At 38.8% G+C, this 20247-nt stretch overlaps 4 protein-coding genes across 6 annotated transcripts; 1 reads left to right on the forward strand and 3 right to left on the reverse strand.

Annotated features, from left to right (window-relative positions):
- Nucleotides 1-1380: 1380 nt before the first annotated feature.
- Nucleotides 1381-8216, reverse strand: hps4 (HPS4 biogenesis of lysosomal organelles complex 3 subunit 2). Its single transcript, XM_086077160.1, has 12 exons — nucleotides 7906-8216; nucleotides 7374-7464; nucleotides 7142-7285; nucleotides 6956-7063; nucleotides 6528-6644; nucleotides 5863-5957; nucleotides 5651-5720; nucleotides 4270-4388; nucleotides 3355-3919; nucleotides 2136-2262; nucleotides 1880-1991; nucleotides 1381-1719 (listed from the first exon to the last, which is right to left on the reverse strand). The coding sequence occupies exons 1-12, from the start codon at nucleotides 7935-7937 to the stop codon at nucleotides 1548-1550; spliced, it is 1752 nt and encodes a 583-aa protein (XP_085933286.1). The 5' UTR covers nucleotides 7938-8216; the 3' UTR covers nucleotides 1381-1547.
- Nucleotides 8217-10131: 1915 nt separating this feature from the next.
- On the reverse strand, nucleotides 10132-11801 carry LOC147174147 (uncharacterized). Of its 2 annotated transcripts, none has more exons than XM_086076570.1 (5): nucleotides 11079-11801; nucleotides 10807-10870; nucleotides 10654-10736; nucleotides 10518-10586; nucleotides 10132-10447 (listed from the first exon to the last, which is right to left on the reverse strand). In XM_086076570.1, exons 1-5 carry the CDS (start codon nucleotides 11097-11099, stop codon nucleotides 10310-10312), a joined length of 375 nt encoding a protein of 124 aa, XP_085932696.1. In that variant the 5' UTR covers nucleotides 11100-11801; the 3' UTR covers nucleotides 10132-10309. The 2 variants fall into 2 exon arrangements, with proteins under 2 accessions (XP_085932696.1, XP_085932695.1); XM_086076569.1 differs by having other exon boundaries at nucleotides 10807-10875; nucleotides 11079-11502.
- A 2953-nt stretch (nucleotides 11802-14754) lies between these two features.
- On the reverse strand, nucleotides 14755-16932 carry cox6a1 (cytochrome c oxidase subunit 6A1). The gene is made up of 3 exons (XM_086076218.1): nucleotides 16795-16932; nucleotides 15112-15254; nucleotides 14755-15033 (listed from the first exon to the last, which is right to left on the reverse strand). Exons 1-3 carry the CDS (start codon nucleotides 16898-16900, stop codon nucleotides 14944-14946), a joined length of 339 nt encoding a protein of 112 aa, XP_085932344.1. The 5' UTR covers nucleotides 16901-16932; the 3' UTR covers nucleotides 14755-14943.
- A 500-nt stretch (nucleotides 16933-17432) lies between these two features.
- On the forward strand, nucleotides 17433-19311 carry LOC147174149 (C-type lectin domain family 4 member E-like). 2 transcript variants are annotated; one of them, XM_086077161.1, is made up of 8 exons: nucleotides 17433-17571; nucleotides 17793-17873; nucleotides 17954-18037; nucleotides 18126-18194; nucleotides 18275-18322; nucleotides 18626-18765; nucleotides 18847-18962; nucleotides 19042-19311. In XM_086077161.1, exons 1-8 carry the CDS (start codon nucleotides 17568-17570, stop codon nucleotides 19193-19195), a joined length of 696 nt encoding a protein of 231 aa, XP_085933287.1. In that variant the 5' UTR covers nucleotides 17433-17567; the 3' UTR covers nucleotides 19196-19311. The 2 variants fall into 2 exon arrangements, with proteins under 2 accessions (XP_085933287.1, XP_085933288.1); XM_086077162.1 differs by lacking the exon at nucleotides 17793-17873 and having other exon boundaries at nucleotides 17497-17571.
- The last annotated feature ends 936 nt before the right edge of the window (nucleotides 19312-20247 follow it).

Genomic DNA, 20247 nt, shown 5'->3' on the forward strand with positions numbered 1-20247 from the left:
TCTAAACAGCTTGATTCTTCGCGTCATTCTTCAAGCTGTTGTAACATTTGACATCAAAATGTTCAAGTGGCGCTGCAAACAATAGAGGTCGATGTCGGCCTTGTTGCCCCTGTGGTTCCATACAAATCGCTCATAAGGCATGATCACATGTGCCTGTTCTCTTCTGTCAACTTCCACTAATTATGGCCAGCACACCAATAAGCAATATTTAATTGCATTCATTTGTATAAAGGCAAAGTTTTAAACAAACACGAACGGTGGGAAGTAGAGAAGTACAATCATTTTGGTAATGGACTTTTCTGTACTTGAATATTTACTTTTCTGACCACTTTTTAATGTTACTGCCTACTTTAGAAATCTGATCTGTACTTTCTATTCCTTACTTTGTCAAAATAGGCTTGTAATTTTATTTTAAAGAAAGAAAGATCCAATCCATGGCCTTATTCAATGGAATTGTTTGATGTTGTGGTTGTGACTTGTGCTAGCCTAAAAATCTCCACTTTCAAGTCTAGTCAGTTTGCTAGCATTAGCCAATGGATTACTCAGATTGGCTAGCAACCAGCTAAAGATTTACACGCTCCAGCTCGACCGTTATTGCAAATCAATGGAGTTCAGTAACACGTTGTTTTGATAGCATAGAAATTGAAAGAACGCTAGCTAGTTCTTAGCATGCGACTGACTGCATTCTTCTCAGAACAAGCATTGTGTAAATTACCGCAAAGTAGAAATCAACCACCAAATTTTCTCTACAATATGTTCTATGCGGCCCTACTAGTCTAAACACAGTATTCTGATTATTATTGCTTATCGAATAAGAGTAAAGCGGCAAAATCATCTTAGCTTCATAAACCAGGTGAGCCATGATTGGCCGTTACTTGAGCAGCTGTGATCTCATTTTCAGTTGACAGCAAGAAACAAAATGGTCGCCCCCTGAGATGGCTAATAACAGGTGCATTTTGACGCTTAACTCACATTCCACACACAATACAATATACAATATTATCAGAATGTTGTGTTTAGGTTAGTGGGGGTACATACAACAAATTGTTGCAAAGAATAATTCCCTTTAATAAAAGAAACTATTTTGTGCCCAGACGCCGCAGGTCATTTTTTGTTGCGCTGTTATCAAAACAGATATTGTATATAAATGACAGTAAATAAAAAAACATTTTTAATTATGCACTTGGGTAAATTTCGTCTACTTTTAAAGTACTGGAGTTGAATCAGTACTTGGCAGTCTTTTTTTACACAACTTACAAGCATGAGTACTTTTTCAACCTTAGTAATTGTTTTTTTTTTTTTATCCCAAAAGCTGTGTAACTGACGATCTTGTGTGCTTGATTATAAAAAGGCTACACAAAAATGTACTTGAAATTGTGACTCACTAACTAAACAAGTTTAATATAATTGTTTTCAATGTTGTTAAATAAGAGGAGTGAGAGTTTGAAGACATACAGAAAGAGTCTAAACATGTTCACTAAAACATGTTGAAAAAGGCTTTAAATAATATTTGAAGTCCTGCTGCGAACTGTAGCGGCGCTGTCACGTCAGAGTAGGTTCACGCCATGTTTGAGCAGTCTGTGCCGAGCCTTGCTAGGCAAGGAGAATGCGCTGTCCTGGTGGTTGGGGATGCCCGAGTTCCTCAGCGCGACGCCGTGCTGCAGGAAGTACGTCTCGTGGGCCACGTTGCGCGCCCCGTACACGGCGCTGGAGGCGTTCCTGCAACAAAAGACATACAAGTGGGTGAGCATCAGTTTGGGAATGCTGCGTTGCGATGATAGACTTGATGATGACAGATCCTTACCCTGCCCCCTACCCTCTGTGAAAGGAGCCAAGAAAAGCCCCCGCCCCCACCCCCAGCAGTCCCTGGCATACTGACCTGATAATAGCCTCCTGCAGAGTTTCAGTGTTACAGAAATGCGAGTGAAGAAGTGATGCGGCTCTGACAAAAGGACGCTCGGGGGCTGCCCCGGCTCCACCAGACAGGTTGGCTACAGAGACACACAATAACGGTGTCAGTGCCACATTAACCTGGACAGGCTTTCCTGATGCACAAAGGAACACTGATAACAGTCCGGAGTGGCACAAGCCCATGATTCCAAAGCATTTGCAAAAGGAAAATGGTCAGGCCTCACTTATTAGCGTGCTCCGAGTGCAGTCGAAGTGGGCGAAAATGTAGGGCCCCGCGGTGCCCGGCGGCCCTGGCGAGATGCTTCTCAGGTGGGCTTCCAGTCCGTTTAGCGACGCTAAGCAGCTGTGATACTGGATACAAAGCAGAAAGGCAGAGCTGACTGGCTGACAAAAAGCGAAAATTAGCATCACAAAGGCAAGTTAGCGCACTCGTGTACTTTTCAAAACCGCCAGCGGCATTTTTCATATTCAAATTTGGAGGGTTATAAATATTCTAATGCGACATGTCATTAAGCTTATTTACCTTAGCCTCTGCCAAGAGGTCATCAACTTTTAATGTGAGGGTCCGACATTAATGGTGGCCTGATGGCCCTGGTCCAGTATGGTACTATTATGTCAGGCCACCACGTACCGTACAGCACGAACGTATGGACTATCAATAGGCTTGAAGCCAGAGGGCAGCCATCTTACGTTGCCACTTTACTAACAACTTGTTTTTGGTGTTTGTTTGTTTTTTAATAAAAATAAAAATAAACTTAACAGTATCCGTTTTATGCTCGGGTCTCAGTATGGAGAAATGAGAGCCTCTCAGAGAACAAACTTCACTGTTTGCATCGACCATTCAGATTACATCATCTGAGTAACGTGAATTGTGATTTACAGAGGTTAGGTTTACATTTTGCAGCGAATTTTGTCCTGATGTGTTTTGCTCTCATTTGATTGTTGATGGCTCTGACAACATGATGCAGACAAATCTTTGGGTAGCACTCAGATATATATTATAAGAAAAAATTAAAATCACACATTTCTTACCAATGAAATTTGCATGTAGCACTATACAATATGTGACCGGCTGAGGCAAGGGACTAATTTATTTATTATTTTGAGGCAGGTTTCCAAGACGCACTGCGATCTTAAATTGGCTAATAATACGTTGGCTAAAGATGCACTATGGCATTTGTTCTAATAATTGCTTATTTTCATACACTTCTATTACAATATTCACTTTTGTGCTGCTCGGAAATGAAACTAGAGACCTCAAGGAGGCTGTTTGTGGAGAAATCTCAAAATCGACATACATTTTTGTGTCTAGCTCAAAACGTTGCCGGAGCGAGTCACATATGTTATACGTGGTGCATTTTTGGTGCAGAGACAGAAAATAACATGAAAACACCACAGCGAAATCAACATATTCAAGTTAGGTGGGCTAGTGTTGCTTCTTACCACTTCCTCCATGGCAGCTTGATCACATAAGAAGTGGGGCTCCACCAGCAAAGCCAGTACAAGACCCTTGACCCTGTGCAGGTACAGTGTCAAGGGAACCAGGGGGGTGTCGTCTGGATCGACGGGGGTAGTCTTGGACCCCCTTCCACCTTCTAATATGTGATGGTGTGAATCTTCATTGCAGTGTTCTGTCGCTCCAGAGTCGAATACCGTCCCACAGTATGCGCCTCCATCCTCTCCATTCAGGCTCGAGGTTGCGTTGCGCTCCGAGTCGCCGCGCTCCCCTCCGCTGCTGTGTAAACTATCATAGTTGGAACTTTGGAGAACTTCCTCCTCGGCTTCACGGGAGGCCTCGCCATTTGGTCTGGGGCGGACTGGATCAGTGGTGCTCTGCGATTGAACCGGGTCGGTAACGGAGTTGTCCGATGCAGAAAAGCCAGGGCTCAAGGTTTCCTTTTGGGAGGAAGGTGGATCTGAAGGCACAGACTCAGAAGAGGTCGTATCCGACGGCGTCCTTGACAGGTTCTTACGTAGGGAGGGGTCTTTCACTGGAGTAGACTGGGACCTGGGGAAGAATGAAAGCTATTTTCTGAATACCTTCCTTTTTCTTTTTTAATAATTTGGTATTTTCAAGGTTACCATTTGATGTAAAGTACTGTACTAGTTTTAGCTAGAAATGGGCAGGTACTTGAATAAGTATCAACGTCATGACACCTGAATGTGATTGGCTCATCTTGCTCCCTTTCACATTTTTAAACAGCTACTGCACACAATAGACAAATGACATACTGTAGATGTCAAATTTAAACCAGGTGACAGACTCCTTTTGACCTTAAATAGAAGTGTGTGTGTGTGTGTGTGTGTGTGGCAGCATTAAAATGACATACAACTGAAATGTGCTTTATATGACAGTACCAAGATTCCATGTCAACAGGCGCCGACTGCAGGTCCTGAAGTTCAAACATGGTGAGGAAAACAGAAGTAGAGCTGACGGCATCACCAAATAAGCTTGATGGGCCTTTGGGCGATTGCGCCTGAATAGAAATGTAAAACACAGGCGTGGCTCTTTTCTGTTAGAAAACATGACTAGAAATAAACTCATACAAAGTGAAATGCTCTTTGCATAAAAGAGGGCAATGGTGGATACATTTAAACTAATTTGGGCAGAATTGCGTGTTTTATCACATTTTAAACTCGTACACTGTGTGCAGAAACATCATTTGGTAATGTTATCCTTTGGATTGAATTAAAAATGAAAACATTATTTGAATTGTGTGTATATTTTTGTTTCTGTTTAATGGTTGTTGGTCTACACATGCCCTGTAATTGGCTGTCGACCAGTTCCGGGTCTACAGTAGTTCGCCGCCACCTCTTACCCAATTAGCTGGGATAGATTTAGCTCACCTGCCACCATAATGAGGGTAATCAGTATAGAAAATTGATACATGGATGGATGCACAGGTGTACCTAATTAACTTATTCTCTGCCATTGACGGCTATAGATGTAAAAAAAAAAAAAAAATCTTTTGAACTATTTTTATTAGTTTTGTTAATAAGAGTATGAAAACCTAAAAATGATATATTGTACATTTAGAACAGATGTAAAAAATTGTGATTAATCGTGAATTGATTATTGAAGTCATGTGATTAATTACAATGAAAATGTTATTCTGACACGATCCAAAAAAAAAGAAGATTATTAAAAATTAGGGGCGTCGGGCAATTCAAATTTTAATTGTAATTAATCGCATGACTTCACTAGTTAACTCTTGATTAATCACAAATGTTATATCTTTTCTAAATGTAAAATAAAAAAATCTAGGTTTTCACACTCTTGTTAACAAAAGTGGAGAAAAAAAAGTACTAATAGAAATAAAATAGTTCAAATGATTTTTTGACATCTATAGCCGTCAATGGCAGTGAATGAGTTAAAGGGCCAAAGAGTGTACAGTATGTCAGTGGACTTGTAAAGTTCCAAGAGAAAACAACCAAACAATAGCTGCCAAAAGGTCGCCGGTCAGATGAAGCCCATCTCACATAACTGGCCGAGAGGCCGATGACACCCTTGACCGGTCGACAGTCAACCACAAGGCACATAGAGATAAACAACCATTCACATCTACAGACAATTCCGAGACTTCAGCTGACCTAACATGCATGTTGTAGGAATGTGGGAGGACCCGGAGAAACCCACACAATCACAGGGAGAACATGCAAACGGCACACATTCGAACCTGAGCAGAACCAACCCACCTGCCATGTTAATGTCGGCTAATGAAAATAATGATTCATTCACCTTGAAGGTTTCACTCTCATGAACCATAACTTTCATGGTAACATCTGGGGACATCTGTGTGCTCACGACTCTGTGGAGGAGAGGTGGCGGCATGTTTATGACAAAAATCCAAACGGACAGCATATCTTGAGATTAACACCATGCACTATGCACAAAAAGTAAGGGATCTGTGTCTTTTTGTGCATAGTGTATTCTTGGTAATAGCTTCCTACCTTCCTCTGAAAAGAATGCAGCCTGCTAACACTAGGGGGCAGCGCTGGCATGCCTGGAGAATGAGAGCAGCCTTAAGCAGCAGAAGAGGGTCAACCTGAGGACCAAAATACTGCTCATCACCAGATGCCGGAACAAAAACTCAAGTGAAAACAATTAGTTTACATTGCAATAATATCAGCAGTACAATGACTACAACAAGATGTGTGCCATGTTTGTAATTACATCATCACGGATATCATGTGATGTTTGTCAGGGCCGGTTTTGCAAAAGCTTGTGGCGTGGCCTTGGTTAACCCACGGGAGAAAATTTGCATGCACACTTCACTCTGGATCAGATATGATCAACGCAGAAGTGTGCCTTGGTATTGCGCAATAAACCAGGAAATTGTGACAGTCATATCCTGTTTCTACTCATGCATGAGCAGCAGCAATACACTTCAAGGGCATCAACACTTGCATTCAAATAAGACAGATGTCCTGTGTGGAATTTGTTTGTCTTTCAGGCAATCTTTCTCATCGCACACGCCAAAAACATGCATTTTGGGTTAATTAAAGACTCTAAATCATAGGTTTGAATGCGAGTGTGAATTGTTGTTCATTTTTGGCTCCAGTTCACCCACAACCCTAAACAAGACAAGCGGAATAAAAAATGGCTCTTGACATACATTTGTCGAGTCAATAGTGGTCAAGGAGCTGAAGACATGATGAAGCTCAGAAGGTCCAGCGAGCAGGTGAGACAGGTACCGTGACCACCGAGCAGCCAAGGTTTCCCGGCTACGAAGCTAAGAAGAAAAGAAGAAAAAAAGGTCTACAATAACATCAATGGTAAATGCTGATTGTAAACTGCACCAGATGATGTAACGCTTGCGTCCTATAGTGGTGGGATTAAGAGGTGGATTAAACCGAGCATGTACCCACTGAAGGCCCCTGTACCAAATCTCACTGCCAGCGACTACTTTCATTACTTCAAGATTGTCGTGCACTATTCATAAAAAAAAACTCTTGAGTCACCCCAAAAGATCACCATTAATGTCTTTCTTTTATTCCGTGTGCATTAGGCTCACATTCTTCAAAGGTCTACTAAAAAGAGTACCTGGTAGCTCTGGCGTACAGAGCCATTGTAGAAACAAAAGAGGTTTATTATCTTATCCAGCAGCTCACAGACACTGACAGTGGGCGTTTCCATGGAGCAGCCCAGAGCCTGAAGGAGGAAGAACAAGAAAAGGGTCGTCTATCACAGACTAATAACTAGGTCTTGAGACATCATACAGACACTCACCCAAAAGAAATCCTCTTTCATGTGGATTGCAAATTTATGGCGACGCAGTGTCAGAAGGCGCACAGGGGAGGAAGAAAGCTCCGTAATGCAACGGCCCACTCCGGCAAGTTGGCCACAAAGCAGCTCCTGTTTATCTATGGGGGTCTGCAGCGCAAACATGTATGTTATGGTTATCATCCTTTGAACAATCTACTTCCGACTGCATTGGGCAACAGTTTTCCAGGAGTCAAACCTCTTCCGGGTAGAAGTAACAGATGCCCTTGCTAGTCGGATCTCCCTCTCCCTTCACCTTGGAACCATCATATAAGAAAAAATAATTGCACCTGCAAAAGAGCGTGACAAGTGTAAAAACACCTCATTTTTTCCCCACACAAGAACTTTTAATAAAGTTTATTACAATATAATCTACTGTAAATATGATTCATACATTATTGACGATTTGACAGTGATATCGAGTATAACGATTGATGACTTGTAGTACCCCCATTATGTGTATAAAACTAGTGTTCCTAAATGCAAACAAAAGGGTGAAACAGTACATACAGTATTGGCTCATTTTACATGTTAAAGTATTCACCGTGCAGTAAACCGCTTTCCACACGTTATGTCCTCAACTTCTAATGTCCATGTCAAGTTTGTAAAACGATTTTCAGTTTAACGAGTAGAAGAAAATTGAGACGCAATATAGTTAATGTTAACCGGCGTGTGTAACAGCGAGGTAAAGAAGAGTAGAAGAAAAAAGTGTGGTAGAAGAAGGGTCTTACCTTCTGGAGTCCGGCGGCGTGAGCTCCGCCATGGTCTAAATTGATGTACAGTATTACTCTGTCATCAGTCCTCCTCTCGCCTCCACTACCAAAACACAAAACGGCGATGTCTCAATTCGCGTCAAAACAAACTGCCCTGAAAACCCAATGATAATTTCGTGAACCGCGAGGGGGAAACGTGTCATTACAACTACGACGGGTAGTTTCAAGTTCTGTTGTGGTCAATCCGCCGGTGAAAAAAATGGTTATAAGAGGAACGTAACTGAAGGAATGCAAGTTAGTCACACGCAAAGAAAGTCATGTGAAAGTACGGCATGCGGTGAGGGACAAACTAATGCAGCGTTCAGTTGAATCGGTAAAATTACTAGGCTGGTTTTGAATGACCAAAGTGGCAGTACAGTACACGGAATCGTTACATAGTTTGATACAAATATAGCTGGGAAATATTCTGCACATGCCGTTGAGATGCACGCAAACGTAAGAAAAACTGATTTTCATTGTAATAATATTAGTATTTATACAGAGATAGGCCTATGTGAGTTTTGGTGTAACTTGCACTTCATCATATTTGGTGCAGTGGTTGCTTTACATAACAGTGACAGTGCCGTGCCACGAGAGTGGGAAACTATCCAATTTCACGAAGTGGTCAGAAAATGATTTACTTCGTTCATCTATCCATCCCAGCGTCATCGAGGGGGAGAGGCCAAACAAATGTTTTTCCACTAGATGGCAGAAGAAGGTACAATTGATCTTCTTGGTTATTGACTTCCAGTTTGATACATCTTAAATAACAAATTTGCTCAACTTGCCTACGATTTGATAAGGAAAATATATGTTTACCTATTTAAAGCCAATTATAATTATCAACACTAAATTCCCATGGTAAGAAACAAATAGCAAAATGTAATACTTTTGAAAGTTTTCAAATAATCACAAGTCCCACTTTCACCAATTACTGCCACTCCCATTTGACAACTGAGCTATTTGATTTACTCATGTTGTGGTCCTTGAGGGAGGTCATCACAAGCACTATATTTGGGACCTCTAAATTAACTATCTACTGTATTGCCGAACAGAGTAATAACAAACAGAATCGATTTCATACTGAGTAGATAAATTTGACTAAATTGAGAAAAATAGCTCGTTAGTTCAGTAGCTACACATATTGTTTGGAACTTCCTTTTTTTGGTGCGAAATGAGATTTTCCTAATGTAGTAGAAAAGTGTTCTTTTATTGACCCGGTATCGATGAAGGTGATGTTTTCTAGACCTTTGAAAGCCATTTTGGGTTTTCAATCACAGGGCAGTTATGCTTCCTGCTAGCAACTGAAGCCAACCACATGAATCACTATTTGCCAGGCCTGTTTAGTTGAATACAAAGTTATTACAAAGTAAATTACTCTGTTGCATGAAGTCAAAAATGGGATACTAAGCCAATTGTACCTTCTGCCATCTAGTGGAGTATTTAATTGTCCTGCCTGTCAATGTCAATTGGTTTAGAGATGAACAGACATAAAAAATAATAATAATATTTTGAGCATTTACTGTAAGCAAAATTAAATAATTTCCCACAGCACACCAGGACTCTTACAGCAGTGGTTGAGGATTGCTGCATTAATGGGGGGTGGGGGGATACACAAAAGGTTGAAAACTTTATTTCATTGATAAAAATATCCAAAAATCTGTAACAGTCTAACAGGTATGGGAAACTTAAATGGTGGGGTCACATAGGAGTGTGCACTTCCTAACCCGATGTATGACAAAAATAAAATGCCTTTTTAAATATTGACAAAATATGTGCATTTTTTTTCTTTTTTTAACAATGTACTTCACAGTATCTTAATTAACAGTGGACTTACATCTGTGTTGCGCTTTGTTTGCTTGAAACCCTGACTGAGTTGTGTGCTATAAAGTAACCATCCCGTCAGTTTTGTTGAATGCCAAAATAAGCTGAGCTAAGTGTTACCTGGGGCCTCCTCAGATTCTTGTTTTTGCCAAGGAAACTTCCTTTCCTATCCTGGCCAAGCGAGATGACCCGGAAGTACTTGAAGGATAGGATCGTTTGAATACTACAAATACTTAGGAAAGGTAGGAAACTTTAAGCCACCTTTAGCGAAGGTTACTCTTGACCACCCTTAATGAACAGATATTACCCACAATTCTTTACGGCAGCAATATTTAAAGCAACAGGGCACCAATATAGTTGACAGACTACATGAAGACACTCTTGTTTCACACTCTAGACTTTAAAAACATTGTTTTAAAAAAACACTTGTAAAAAAAACTAGAAAATAATCAAATAAAAATGTTTCCCTTAAATGTGGATGTGTATTTGCAGACACACACACTTCACACTAACAGCAGAACACTTCATTACAGTAGTTATGACCCATAGAGAGTCCTGGTCACATCAGCTGCCTATCTAGTAGTAACATTTCCTTTTCCAACTTCCTCATTTTCAGAGCTCTGTAGGCCATCTCTTGATCACGGCTCGCAATCTCTTTTTTGAGGTAGGAGCAGTAAAGTGTTCTTAAATCTTCCGCCTGTAAAAACAACATGCATAACATTGATATCATACTTAGTGATCATCACCGATTGACGACCTGACCTCACCTCTTCAGTTCTGTGGACAAATGAGGCACGTGATGAGCTGTTCCCCCTTTGGCTCCTCCTTTTCGCCTTCTATAAACAAGTATGTTACAGTCTGCCCAATCACCAGAAAGATACCAGTAAAAAAAAAAAAACTGACCTCTGATAAATTAACATCACTAACATCGGTCTCACCACTACTTGAGCTCTGTGGTTCAGTCTTGGTTACAGGTAGGAAAGGCACTGCAGAGAAGATATGGTAGCGTTTGGTTGATGAAATAACTGCAGAGATGTAATATGCAATCAGACTTACCATTAACAGAAGAACTGTCAGAAGAACCATTAATGATCCCAAAACAAGGTCCTCCGGGTACGACCTTTTCTTCAAAGCAAATGTAAACAGTTTAGCAACAAACACCAGCATTTGGACAAATCCAACATTAGAGCCTAAAGATAAAATAATTCATTAATGAACCATCCGCATACGTTGAACATCGTAAAACTTGTGTTGACTTGTTAGCTAGCGAATGAGAAACGTGTGTTGTGGGGCGAAATGGGGAGAGCGTATGAAAGAGGGAGTCTTACCTGGCTTGCAGTCGCCACCATCAACGGCGTTTCTTCTTGAGCTTCTTAGTGTTAGCTTGGAGTGTACAGCTTTTAGATGCTTCAAAAGATTCGAGTTACTCACAGCGGATGTGGACAAACATTTGTCTCCGGGGCATAGCGTACACTTCACACGTATGTTCTTGCCTTTACACTCAAGGATTTTGAAGTAGTGTCTGTATTTCCATCCATAAAAAGCCAGTCTTACATCGACACGCTGATTCTCAAACTCCATGATGCTAAAATGTAACGTGTGGCTATTTGCCAACTTTGCCGCGCGTTGTGGTTTGTGGCAAGACCTTCCCTCGCTGAACTCTCGCACATGATTGGCTTACCATGATATTGTACGCAACCTTTAGCCAATCATCATTACCTATGTGCCCTCCGCCCCACCCCCAGAGGAAGCCATTACGAAAAATTTCCCCTTTTTTTAATTTGCAGCTCCTCGTCTCATGTGCCTAGTGCCTACTCCCTATGCCTACCTGTTTGAGTATGTGAGCGAGCCAAACGCGCCTCGTTTTACTATCAGTAATGCTAACGACGTCATGTGTCTAATCTTCCTCTTTTGCTCATAACAATGGACAAAGCAAAGCATCAACCCAGGAACTATGCAGCACAAACTGGAAACTACCAGTTTAACTAAAAGCACGATGAATCCAGTTTACATAATCTAAGAGGCAAATATAATGAGTTAACTCTGCTTCAACAGTCATCTCGTGAACCACTTCCTTATGTTGTTACTTTTAATACTGTCTGTATAGTGTTTTTTTGTGAGATTTGTTGTTTCTGTTCCTCCCAGACTGCCGTAGCTTCTTTGTCGTCATACCGTTGACGTAGGCGGAAGTGAAAGGTGTCAACAGTAAACACTGCATGGTTTATGCTGCCCTTTCATTGTATGTAGATAATAAAACCATTAAAGACATAGACCAGATGCTTTTCAATTTTTTTATGAAAGAATAAAACTGAAACTAAAAAATCTGTGGTTATGAATAGGTATGAGACTTAACTTCTTAAAATTTGACTCCTTAAATAATAAATTTATAATTAACTGGATTAGGTATTTTCTGAATAATCCTGACTCAATTTGAAACTATATTTCGAACTATGTTTTTTCCAAAAATGGTGGATTAAGATTTCTGTTGTCATGTAATTATAAAATTGAATGAATCCCCATTCGCTTATCTAACTTCCATAAGCAGGCATTGCTTCTACAAGCATAACTTTTCACCACACCGCTACTCTATTTGGAATAACCAAGACATTTGTTACAAGAACAAATCCATTTTTTTAAAGACTTGGTTTGATCATAAAATCATCTGGGTGAATCAATTATTTAACAGCAGAGTGCTATTTACTTATGAGGAATTTATTCTACACTTTCTGATGCCTGTGACGCCTAAACAATTTTCTGTAGTTTTTGATGCTATTCCTTCTGGTGTATTAATGCTGTATAGGGGTCACATTGGTGTTGTAGCTGACACTCCTATTGCTGATATCACTGAATCACCAATTGGTAGATTATGTTTCAATCCTTCCTGTCATAAAAACAATCGCAAAATCCGTGCTCTTTTCCAAGCTGATATTGTGTCTGTGTCACCTGCAATATCATCATGGAACTGTCGTGTAAAGAATTTATGTTGGAAAAAAATGTGGAAAAAATATTTTTTAGTGAACAAAGTAAAGGAAGTGTCTTTCAAAATTATTCATCGTTGTTTTCCTGTGAAATCCTTTTTTTGTAAAATGTGGTTACGATATGGATCTGAACTGCTCCTTCTGTGGCTCCCAATCAGAGACTCTTGTGCATCTGCAAGACATTTGCAAATTTATTTTGGACAATATCTTTTGTAATTTAGAGTTTTCCTTACCGAATGTTTTGTTTGGATTTTTGAACCATGACAATTCATTTGAAAAATATTATTATTTGATTCATCTTTTAATTTATCTTGCTAAGTTTTAGTTTCATAAATGTAAATGTGTAAAGTCGAAAACCAATTTTTTTATTCTGTTTTTGAAAAAGATGGATGTATATTTACGGTCCATCTCTACTTCCTAAAATAAGAAGGCTATCAAGACCTTAAATTTGTGTTCTCATTTTGGTGTTTTTAATATTTCTTAGTTTAAGAACCCTGGCATATTTTTTATTTTACTTAATTTTTTTATTTAAATTATTATTTTTCCTTTATTGTTATTGTGAGATTGTTGTGTAATGTGATGATGTTTGCCATGTTTGGCTTGTGATTTCAATTTGTTAAATAAAACATTAAAAAAAAAACAAAAAAAACACTGCATGTGACCTCAGGGGAATGTGTATTAGCTCCTCAGCAGAAGGGTACTTGTAACAATTTTATAGTCAAATGATAGTCATGGTAGAGAATTGGGAGCCGGGGGGCACAAAATATTTGTTTCTTCCTTTGACGGGGTGGGGAGTGTAACAAAAAAATAATAATTGAGAAGCTCTGCCCTAAATCCCAATAAAGGAAAAATCCTGGATGCCTGCCCATTGTTGATTTACAGTTTTTTTTCCCTCGATTCCATAAATACTAAAAACAAAAGAATTACATAATCAACACCTCACACTGAAACAAAACGGACCAGATTTTCACCAACACAGTCAAGGAGCCTCACACTTTTTGCAGAACAATAAACACACTGATTTGCAAAACACTGAACACACTTGTATGCATTAGACACAGAAGTATGTCATAATGTCACTTCCTTGCAATTCCAAAGCACTGACTGACATAAAAAACATAATACTGTACCTACAATACTTTTGTCTATTTTCTGGCTTACAGTGTTGGGTCACGTTTTGTTTATATTGACTGACTTCAGTTATATCAGATAAATCTTATTTTCAATTGTGTGTAGCATTGATCTTGTGTTTATTTTAATACGTTTTATAATTGCGCTTTGTGTACTCCGCTTAATGTAACTGCAAAAAAAAAGAAAAGGTTTAACATAGCAGTTCAGTTAAACCTTATGAAACGTGTGTATTTCATATGGTAGCATAAGATGGTTTATATACATGTTTAAGTTTTTACAAGAGTGATTCATTTTGCACAATGGGACATGTTCTGCATCTTGCGAATTGCGTGTATTTTGTTTAAAGTCCGAGCGCTGCTTTCTATTTCGTGCTTAAGCAATCGTAAAAAAAAATGTAAAATGAGGGCACTCTCCACATTGCTCCACTGGCTGCTTTCTACAAATACTTTCTTAATGCCTACACCTAAAACGTACCAAATTTAGACCAGGCTTAATGGTCTATTGCAATGTGTTCTGTATTGTTTGAGCAGACACATACATCACCCAGCAGTCTATTTTTACATCAAGCTTACATTGATGGTCCGATCCGTCACTCACATTGGCATGGCTGGTACCTGATATACAGTGGATTTGCAAGTGCCCCAGTGAGTTCTTTTGGTTAGTTTTTTTCTTTTCAGCTATACAGATATTTTCGCGGGCCAGCCCTGTCCATATCCCACACAAATAGTACATTGGATTTGTATCCACATTTGGAACCGCCCTGCTTTCTATCTGGTCATGATGATATGCAATTCCATGAAAGATTTTCTTCTTTTTACAATGCAGACTGATATATCTATATAAACAATACATTAAAAGTGGATCACAAACTACACAAAGAAATAACATCCAAAAATAGTAGTTAAGTTACTTTATTTCAGTTATTTAAGGTGACATTTTGCTTAATACAGAGAAAAGGACTGCCGGCTCAGGTCCCTCGTGTTCAGAGGAGTAATCTGTAAAAGAGAGTGGTGTGGTCTTGGAAAGAAAAACCTATGGAGGGAAAACTGGTCCCTGCACCAGTTATGAGCTGTGGAAAGAGGATCTACTCATCGTGATCCTCATAGCCGTCAGGAAGGGCATTCATGTGGGGATTGTGGAACAGCGTTTTGTTGCCATCTCCCCAGGGGAATCGCTGTTTACAAATTTTAAAAAAAGGAACAGTCAGAGACACGAAAGACAAGTAAAACCAACGAAATGATGTTAGACCAACCTTTGTCCGCATGCGGAGGTGCGAGTAAGCGATGAACTCTGGCCGTTCATCGCTGTGCTGTTGGTGCTTCAGGTACACGTTTAACATGCACACAGCAACGCCAGGCAGGGCAACCACATAGGAGAGTATCTCCCATGTCCTAGCTGGAGAGATGGAAAATCAGGATCAGACAGAGGAATTTTACATGCAAACAAGGTGTGTTGGGAAAAAAAAGATATTGATGGACGGTGCTATGTGCCGTTATTTTAAAATGGATTTTAGGACCAATGTAGACATTCAGAATGAACATGACTAATCAAAACATTACACTTATATAACTTTATTTAAAAAAAAAAAAATGCATCGTTGTGTCTTTATTTAACATAATGGCATCTGCAGGATAATGGAAGTTTAAGAATTTCAACGCCCTAAAAAAAGTTCACTTGAGCAAATTTTGTAGCTCCCTTTTGAATGTGACGGTTAGGAGCAGATTTAAACAGATTTAAATTGATGTCACAACATGCAAGTCTAATCAATAGAAGCCACGACTATTATGTGTATCTATTTATTTCACTCACTACCCACACCCTATCTTTGCTATTATTTGAATTATTTGAATATTTAAGCCAACTAATTGTTCTGTACACTACATCCTATGCTATTTTCTTGAATTTACAACAAATGCCTCCTAACCGTGTTTGTTCCTTACGGTGTATATCAACAACCTATTTGTTCATTCTAAAGTCTCAACAAAAAATGTTTTATTCTGAAAATGATGTACAAGTCATTATTTTATTTGCTGTATTTTACTACATTCTATTACGTGACCTGCTTTACATTATATTTTACTGAAAGAAGGCTTCAAGATTAAAGTTAAAATTTCAATGTAATATTCATTGCAGTTTTCAAAAGTATGATGACTTATTACACCAAGAGTTATCTATTGGTTTGCATAGTGACTGGTATTACTTCATTAGCTAATTCATTCTAAATAATTATTATTGTTACATTTTGTCTGTTTCTGCAAGCGTTCCAATTATCTAAGTCTTTTGAAAAAAGCATAACGATTAAGAATATTATGGAAGTCTGAACCTTGGATTTGACAAAAACGTTCACACCTAAAATCTCGTTGACCAGAAATTAATGCATTTTCACTGCTTTCAAAGAGTCGTAATTTATCATTTGTCAAAGGAAAACAACAGTTACTGGAATAATCTCGTCTAATAATGATGGCTTCATGTTAATCAATTAATCTGAAATCTTTACACACATAGCTATACAAAGTAATTGAAATATTTGAAATTATTTGAATGTTTTTGAGACAAATGATTATTCTATACGCCATTATTGGACACAGTATTGTAGTGTACACGTAAATAAAGCTGCCATTGCACATAGTAATGTATACAGTTACTTACAGATAACGTGCAGCATAACATTGCATTTGGTCATCCTAGTTTAATAGACGAATTCAGTCTTTGGTTATTTCAACGGGTGAATACAGTACTATGGATCACATATTTACGTCTTCGCGTAATTTGTCCTGCATGTTATTGAGTCAAGGATACAAGGCTAATGCTAGGCTAATGTTAACGTAGCTGGCGCCAAAGCAACAAGGTCACTGTGAAATCGCAGCCCCTTTCTCGCAAAAAAAGTGAATGGCATTAAATCAACGTGTAGTCTTCAATCAATTGTCACACTCACCGGAACTCTTGCCATGACCACCACTAGCAGCAGCAGAAAACGGGCGACGGGTCTGAGTCAAATAAGACCTCAGCAAGGCTTGAGTCAGTCGTCGCATGGACGCCATCTTCGTTTCAAATAACTCGACTCGAGACAGACCGGAAGAACGTTAGGACGAACGGTCACGTGACAGAAATTCATTTTTCGTACCGCCCTTTCACATTACTATTTATTTTTTGTTTTATGTCATTTTGAATCAATGTTGATTATTTTTGTAGTCTGCGGTGTTCTGTTTTACTACATTGAAATGTATGTTAAATTGCTTATGTAAATGAGGGGCTGACAAATTACAACGCAACTAATTCTGAATTACTGTGTTTTGTTTTTTGTTTGTCAGAGAGGGTTTAAACCCTTTCAAATACATAAATGGATTAGAGAAATGATTTATCACAATTGCTATGTTTAAATGATTCTTCTTTGATATAATTGGCTTTTGCAAACAAACCAGCTACCGCCATCTACTGGACTGAAACGTTGAACTGGAGCTTGTGCAGGCTTATTTAAAACAAAATACAAAAGTTATACAATAAAATGAATTCATAAGAGCATTCTTAATGTTTCCGTCTCTGTATGTCACAGGCCCCAGAGACACAAGCAGATCGATACTAGTTGGCTTTATTTAAAGAGGAGGCCTTTCCGTCAGTCCATGGTCAGAGTCCAACCTCAAATGCTGTACAATAGTACATTTTCTGTTTGACCAAGATTTGTGTGTGGGGGAAACCCACACACTTCTCATGGGTAAGTACATAAACATATGTGTTATATGTGTGGAAAAATATTTAGTGTTATTTTCATAAAGAATAAAAAAGCCCATATGTTCATTATTCTTACAGCTCTTAGACCTTACCATGAATTGTTGCTATATTAATGATGCTTTGCGCTAATGAAAAAGTCAAAAACTGAGCATTTTGTGATAATTGTGAACATGCCCATGAAAATGAACATGAATGTTTTTCAAGTGATGGAAGCTCGGTATAACCAGTTTGAGTCAACCTCTGAGAGATTTGAGTTTGCAGATCAGAATGTGACTTTGCAGAAAGGTACAATGCATCGCAAGTCATATGATTGGATTATTCCAGAGGTCTCTCTGTTCTATAAACATGCCATTTGTCATTTATAGGTATGAGGAGGATATTGTTATATGCCCTCTACGGCATCCTTGTTGTCCTGCTTTTAATTCAGCTGATGGTAACTGGGATCAAATGTATGTCTTTAAAGTAATTGACCTCCAATAATATTCTGGCAAATTCTGATATTAAGAAATGTCTTATTATGTTTTCCTCTGCTTAAAGTCACGCAGTTGAACACAGAAATCACTGACGTCAAACTTCATCTTGAAAGATTCAGCCAGCGAGCCTCGGGTAAAGAAAGTAAAGACGGACATAAGATAGGATGTAGCAATACTGTAAGTAACTTCTTTTTTTTTACTTCACAATTGAAGGTGGCAGGATACAAGATGTTCATTTGGAAAAACGTGTCCCAGTTAGAGGTAAACATTAAGGTTTCTCAATAACATATATCCATCCATTTTCTGTACGGCTTACCCTGTTCAGGGTCCTGAAGCCTTTTGGCAAGCTGACCTAGGTCAAAAGGCAAACTACCACCTGGACTGGTCAAAAATGAAATTCAATTATCCAAAATGAAGGCCTCAAAAATGACATAATCGTGAAGACACAATAAACATCCATCCATTATCTGAACCGCTTATCACAACTTAGGAACTGCCATATTTGCCACACATAGTTATTTCCGAGTTATCAATGTTTGACCGTATTACTCCATATCAAACCAGGAACATGTAAGGAAGGATGGGTCTCTTTCCAAACCAGTTGCTACTTGCTGTCTACCACCATGGCCACCTGGAGTAAAGCTGAGCAGCAGTGCCTTTCACATGCAGCACATCTGGTGGTTGTGAACGGTGTGGAGGAACTGGTGAGCTTCATGTTCAGCTCTTTCATCCAGCACAGCATAAACAGAATTATAAAACAATCACAATAACCTAGTATTGTTTAGGATTATCTTTCAGAAATTTCTGAAATCACGTATAAATACTGGATTGGACTGGTGGAACGAAAACACAAGGACGAGTGGAGTTGGGTCGACGGAACTGACTACACTATAACCCCAAAGTACGTGTCAGTTGCAAAGGCTATTCCTTAAAAGCACATGCACATGCTAATAGATTTTTCTTTCTGCTTGTGTTCTTAGGTTCTGGGACGTCGATCGGCCTGACAATTGGGCCTTCAGAAAAAACAATGAGGACTGCGGGCAGCTTCATGCTACCGACGCACGCATACGCCGACGCTGGAATGACGCTGACTGCAATATATCATGCAACTATATATGTGAAATAGGCATATGAATCCGTCTTCTTACAACATGACAGCCCAAAGAAGAGTATATTTTGTTTGAAGAGGTTTTCAAGTACAAAAAATAATAATAAATAAAACATTTTGTGTGTCCAGTGTTTCAAATGAACTATAAAAGTGAAGTGTCTTTATATTACATAAGACTACAAAAACATTTTATAATCTATAATTTTCTCATATAGCCTAATGACCAAAATAAAAACTGCTGTGAGTCAGCATCCATCCAATTTCTACACTGTAACGGTAACAGGTGAGCTGGAGCCAAGGTGACTTTGGGTAAGGGCCCAGGCCAGTGGCAGTGCAAACAAGCATTCACATTCACAAACCTATGGCCATTAATTAGAGTCTTTGAGGAAGCTATGCGAACATGCAAATCGACGCCTTCTTAAAATAATCACTCAAGTCATTTTATCAGATTTTCCAGGAAACACAAAAAAATTAACCATTTGCATCATGAGGGGATGAATTACCCCCCCCCCCAAAAAAAAAAAACTTAGGCAATTATTCTAAGAGGGTGACAAAATGTCACACTGATGGACTGAGCCAAGCTCCAAAACCAGAACCTTTCAAGTGAGAGGCACATTTAGCAACCGCTTTATTTTTATTTATTTTTTGAATCAATAAAATAATTTCTTTGTATGTTGTGTGACTATATGTGAGACTGCATGCAGTCACTGAGACCAACATGGACCTCATGATCTTTCGAGATCCGTTTGGTCCACCCTGCTAACGATAAAGGACAAAATTGTTGGAACACTTGTCTATTACAACAGGAACAGCAAAAAAGAAAAATATAGAATTACCTGGTTTCCTTTTTTAACTCATTCACTGCCATTGACGGCTATAGATGTCAAAAATTAATTTAAACTATTTCTATTTCCACTTCTTCCACTTTTGTTAATAAGAGTATGAAAACCTAAAAAATATATATTGTACATTTAGAACAGATTTAAAAATATATATTAATCGTGAGTTAATTATTGATGTCATGTGATTAATTACAATGAAAAATGTTATTCACCTGACGCAATAAAAAAAAAAGATT

The sequence above is a fragment of the Leptonotus elevatus genome, chromosome 5, assembly GCF_054856555.1.
Source record: "Leptonotus elevatus isolate MCC_2025b chromosome 5, RoL_Lele_1.0, whole genome shotgun sequence".
Classification (NCBI taxonomy): domain Eukaryota; kingdom Metazoa; phylum Chordata; class Actinopteri; order Syngnathiformes; family Syngnathidae; genus Leptonotus; species Leptonotus elevatus.

Coding starts and splice junctions, on each gene's coding strand:
- hps4 (XM_086077160.1), bottom strand. CDS start 7,937: ATGGCGGAGCTCACGCCGCCGGACTCCAGAAG. Junction 6,645..6,955: donor CTGTACGCCAGAGCTACCAG/GTACTCTTTTTA, acceptor TTTTCTTCTTAG/CTTCGTAGCCGGGAAACCTT. Junction 1,720..1,879: donor CTGCAGGAGGCTATTATCAG/GTCAGTATGCCA, acceptor CTTTTGTTGCAG/GAACGCCTCCAGCGCCGTGT.
- LOC147174147 (XM_086076569.1), bottom strand. CDS start 11,331: ATGGAGTTTGAGAATCAGCGTGTCGATGTAAGACTGGCTTTTTATGGA. Junction 10,737..10,806: donor TGACAGTTCTTCTGTTAATG/GTAAGTCTGATT, acceptor TCTTCTCTGCAG/TGCCTTTCCTACCTGTAACC. Junction 10,587..10,653: donor GTGATGTTAATTTATCAGAG/GTCAGTTTTTTT, acceptor ACTTGTTTATAG/AAGGCGAAAAGGAGGAGCCA.
- LOC147174149 (XM_086077161.1), top strand. Junction 17,874..17,953: donor GAATGTGACTTTGCAGAAAG/GTACAATGCATC, acceptor TGTCATTTATAG/GTATGAGGAGGATATTGTTA. Junction 18,038..18,125: donor GATGGTAACTGGGATCAAAT/GTATGTCTTTAA, acceptor CTCTGCTTAAAG/TCACGCAGTTGAACACAGAA.
- cox6a1 (XM_086076218.1), bottom strand. CDS start 16,900: ATGGCGTCCATGCGACGACTGACTCAAGCCTTGCTGAGGTCTTATTTG. Junction 15,255..16,794: donor TGGTCATGGCAAGAGTTCCG/GTGAGTGTGACA, acceptor CCATCTCTCCAG/CTAGGACATGGGAGATACTC. Junction 15,034..15,111: donor ACCTCCGCATGCGGACAAAG/GTTGGTCTAACA, acceptor ATTTGTAAACAG/CGATTCCCCTGGGGAGATGG.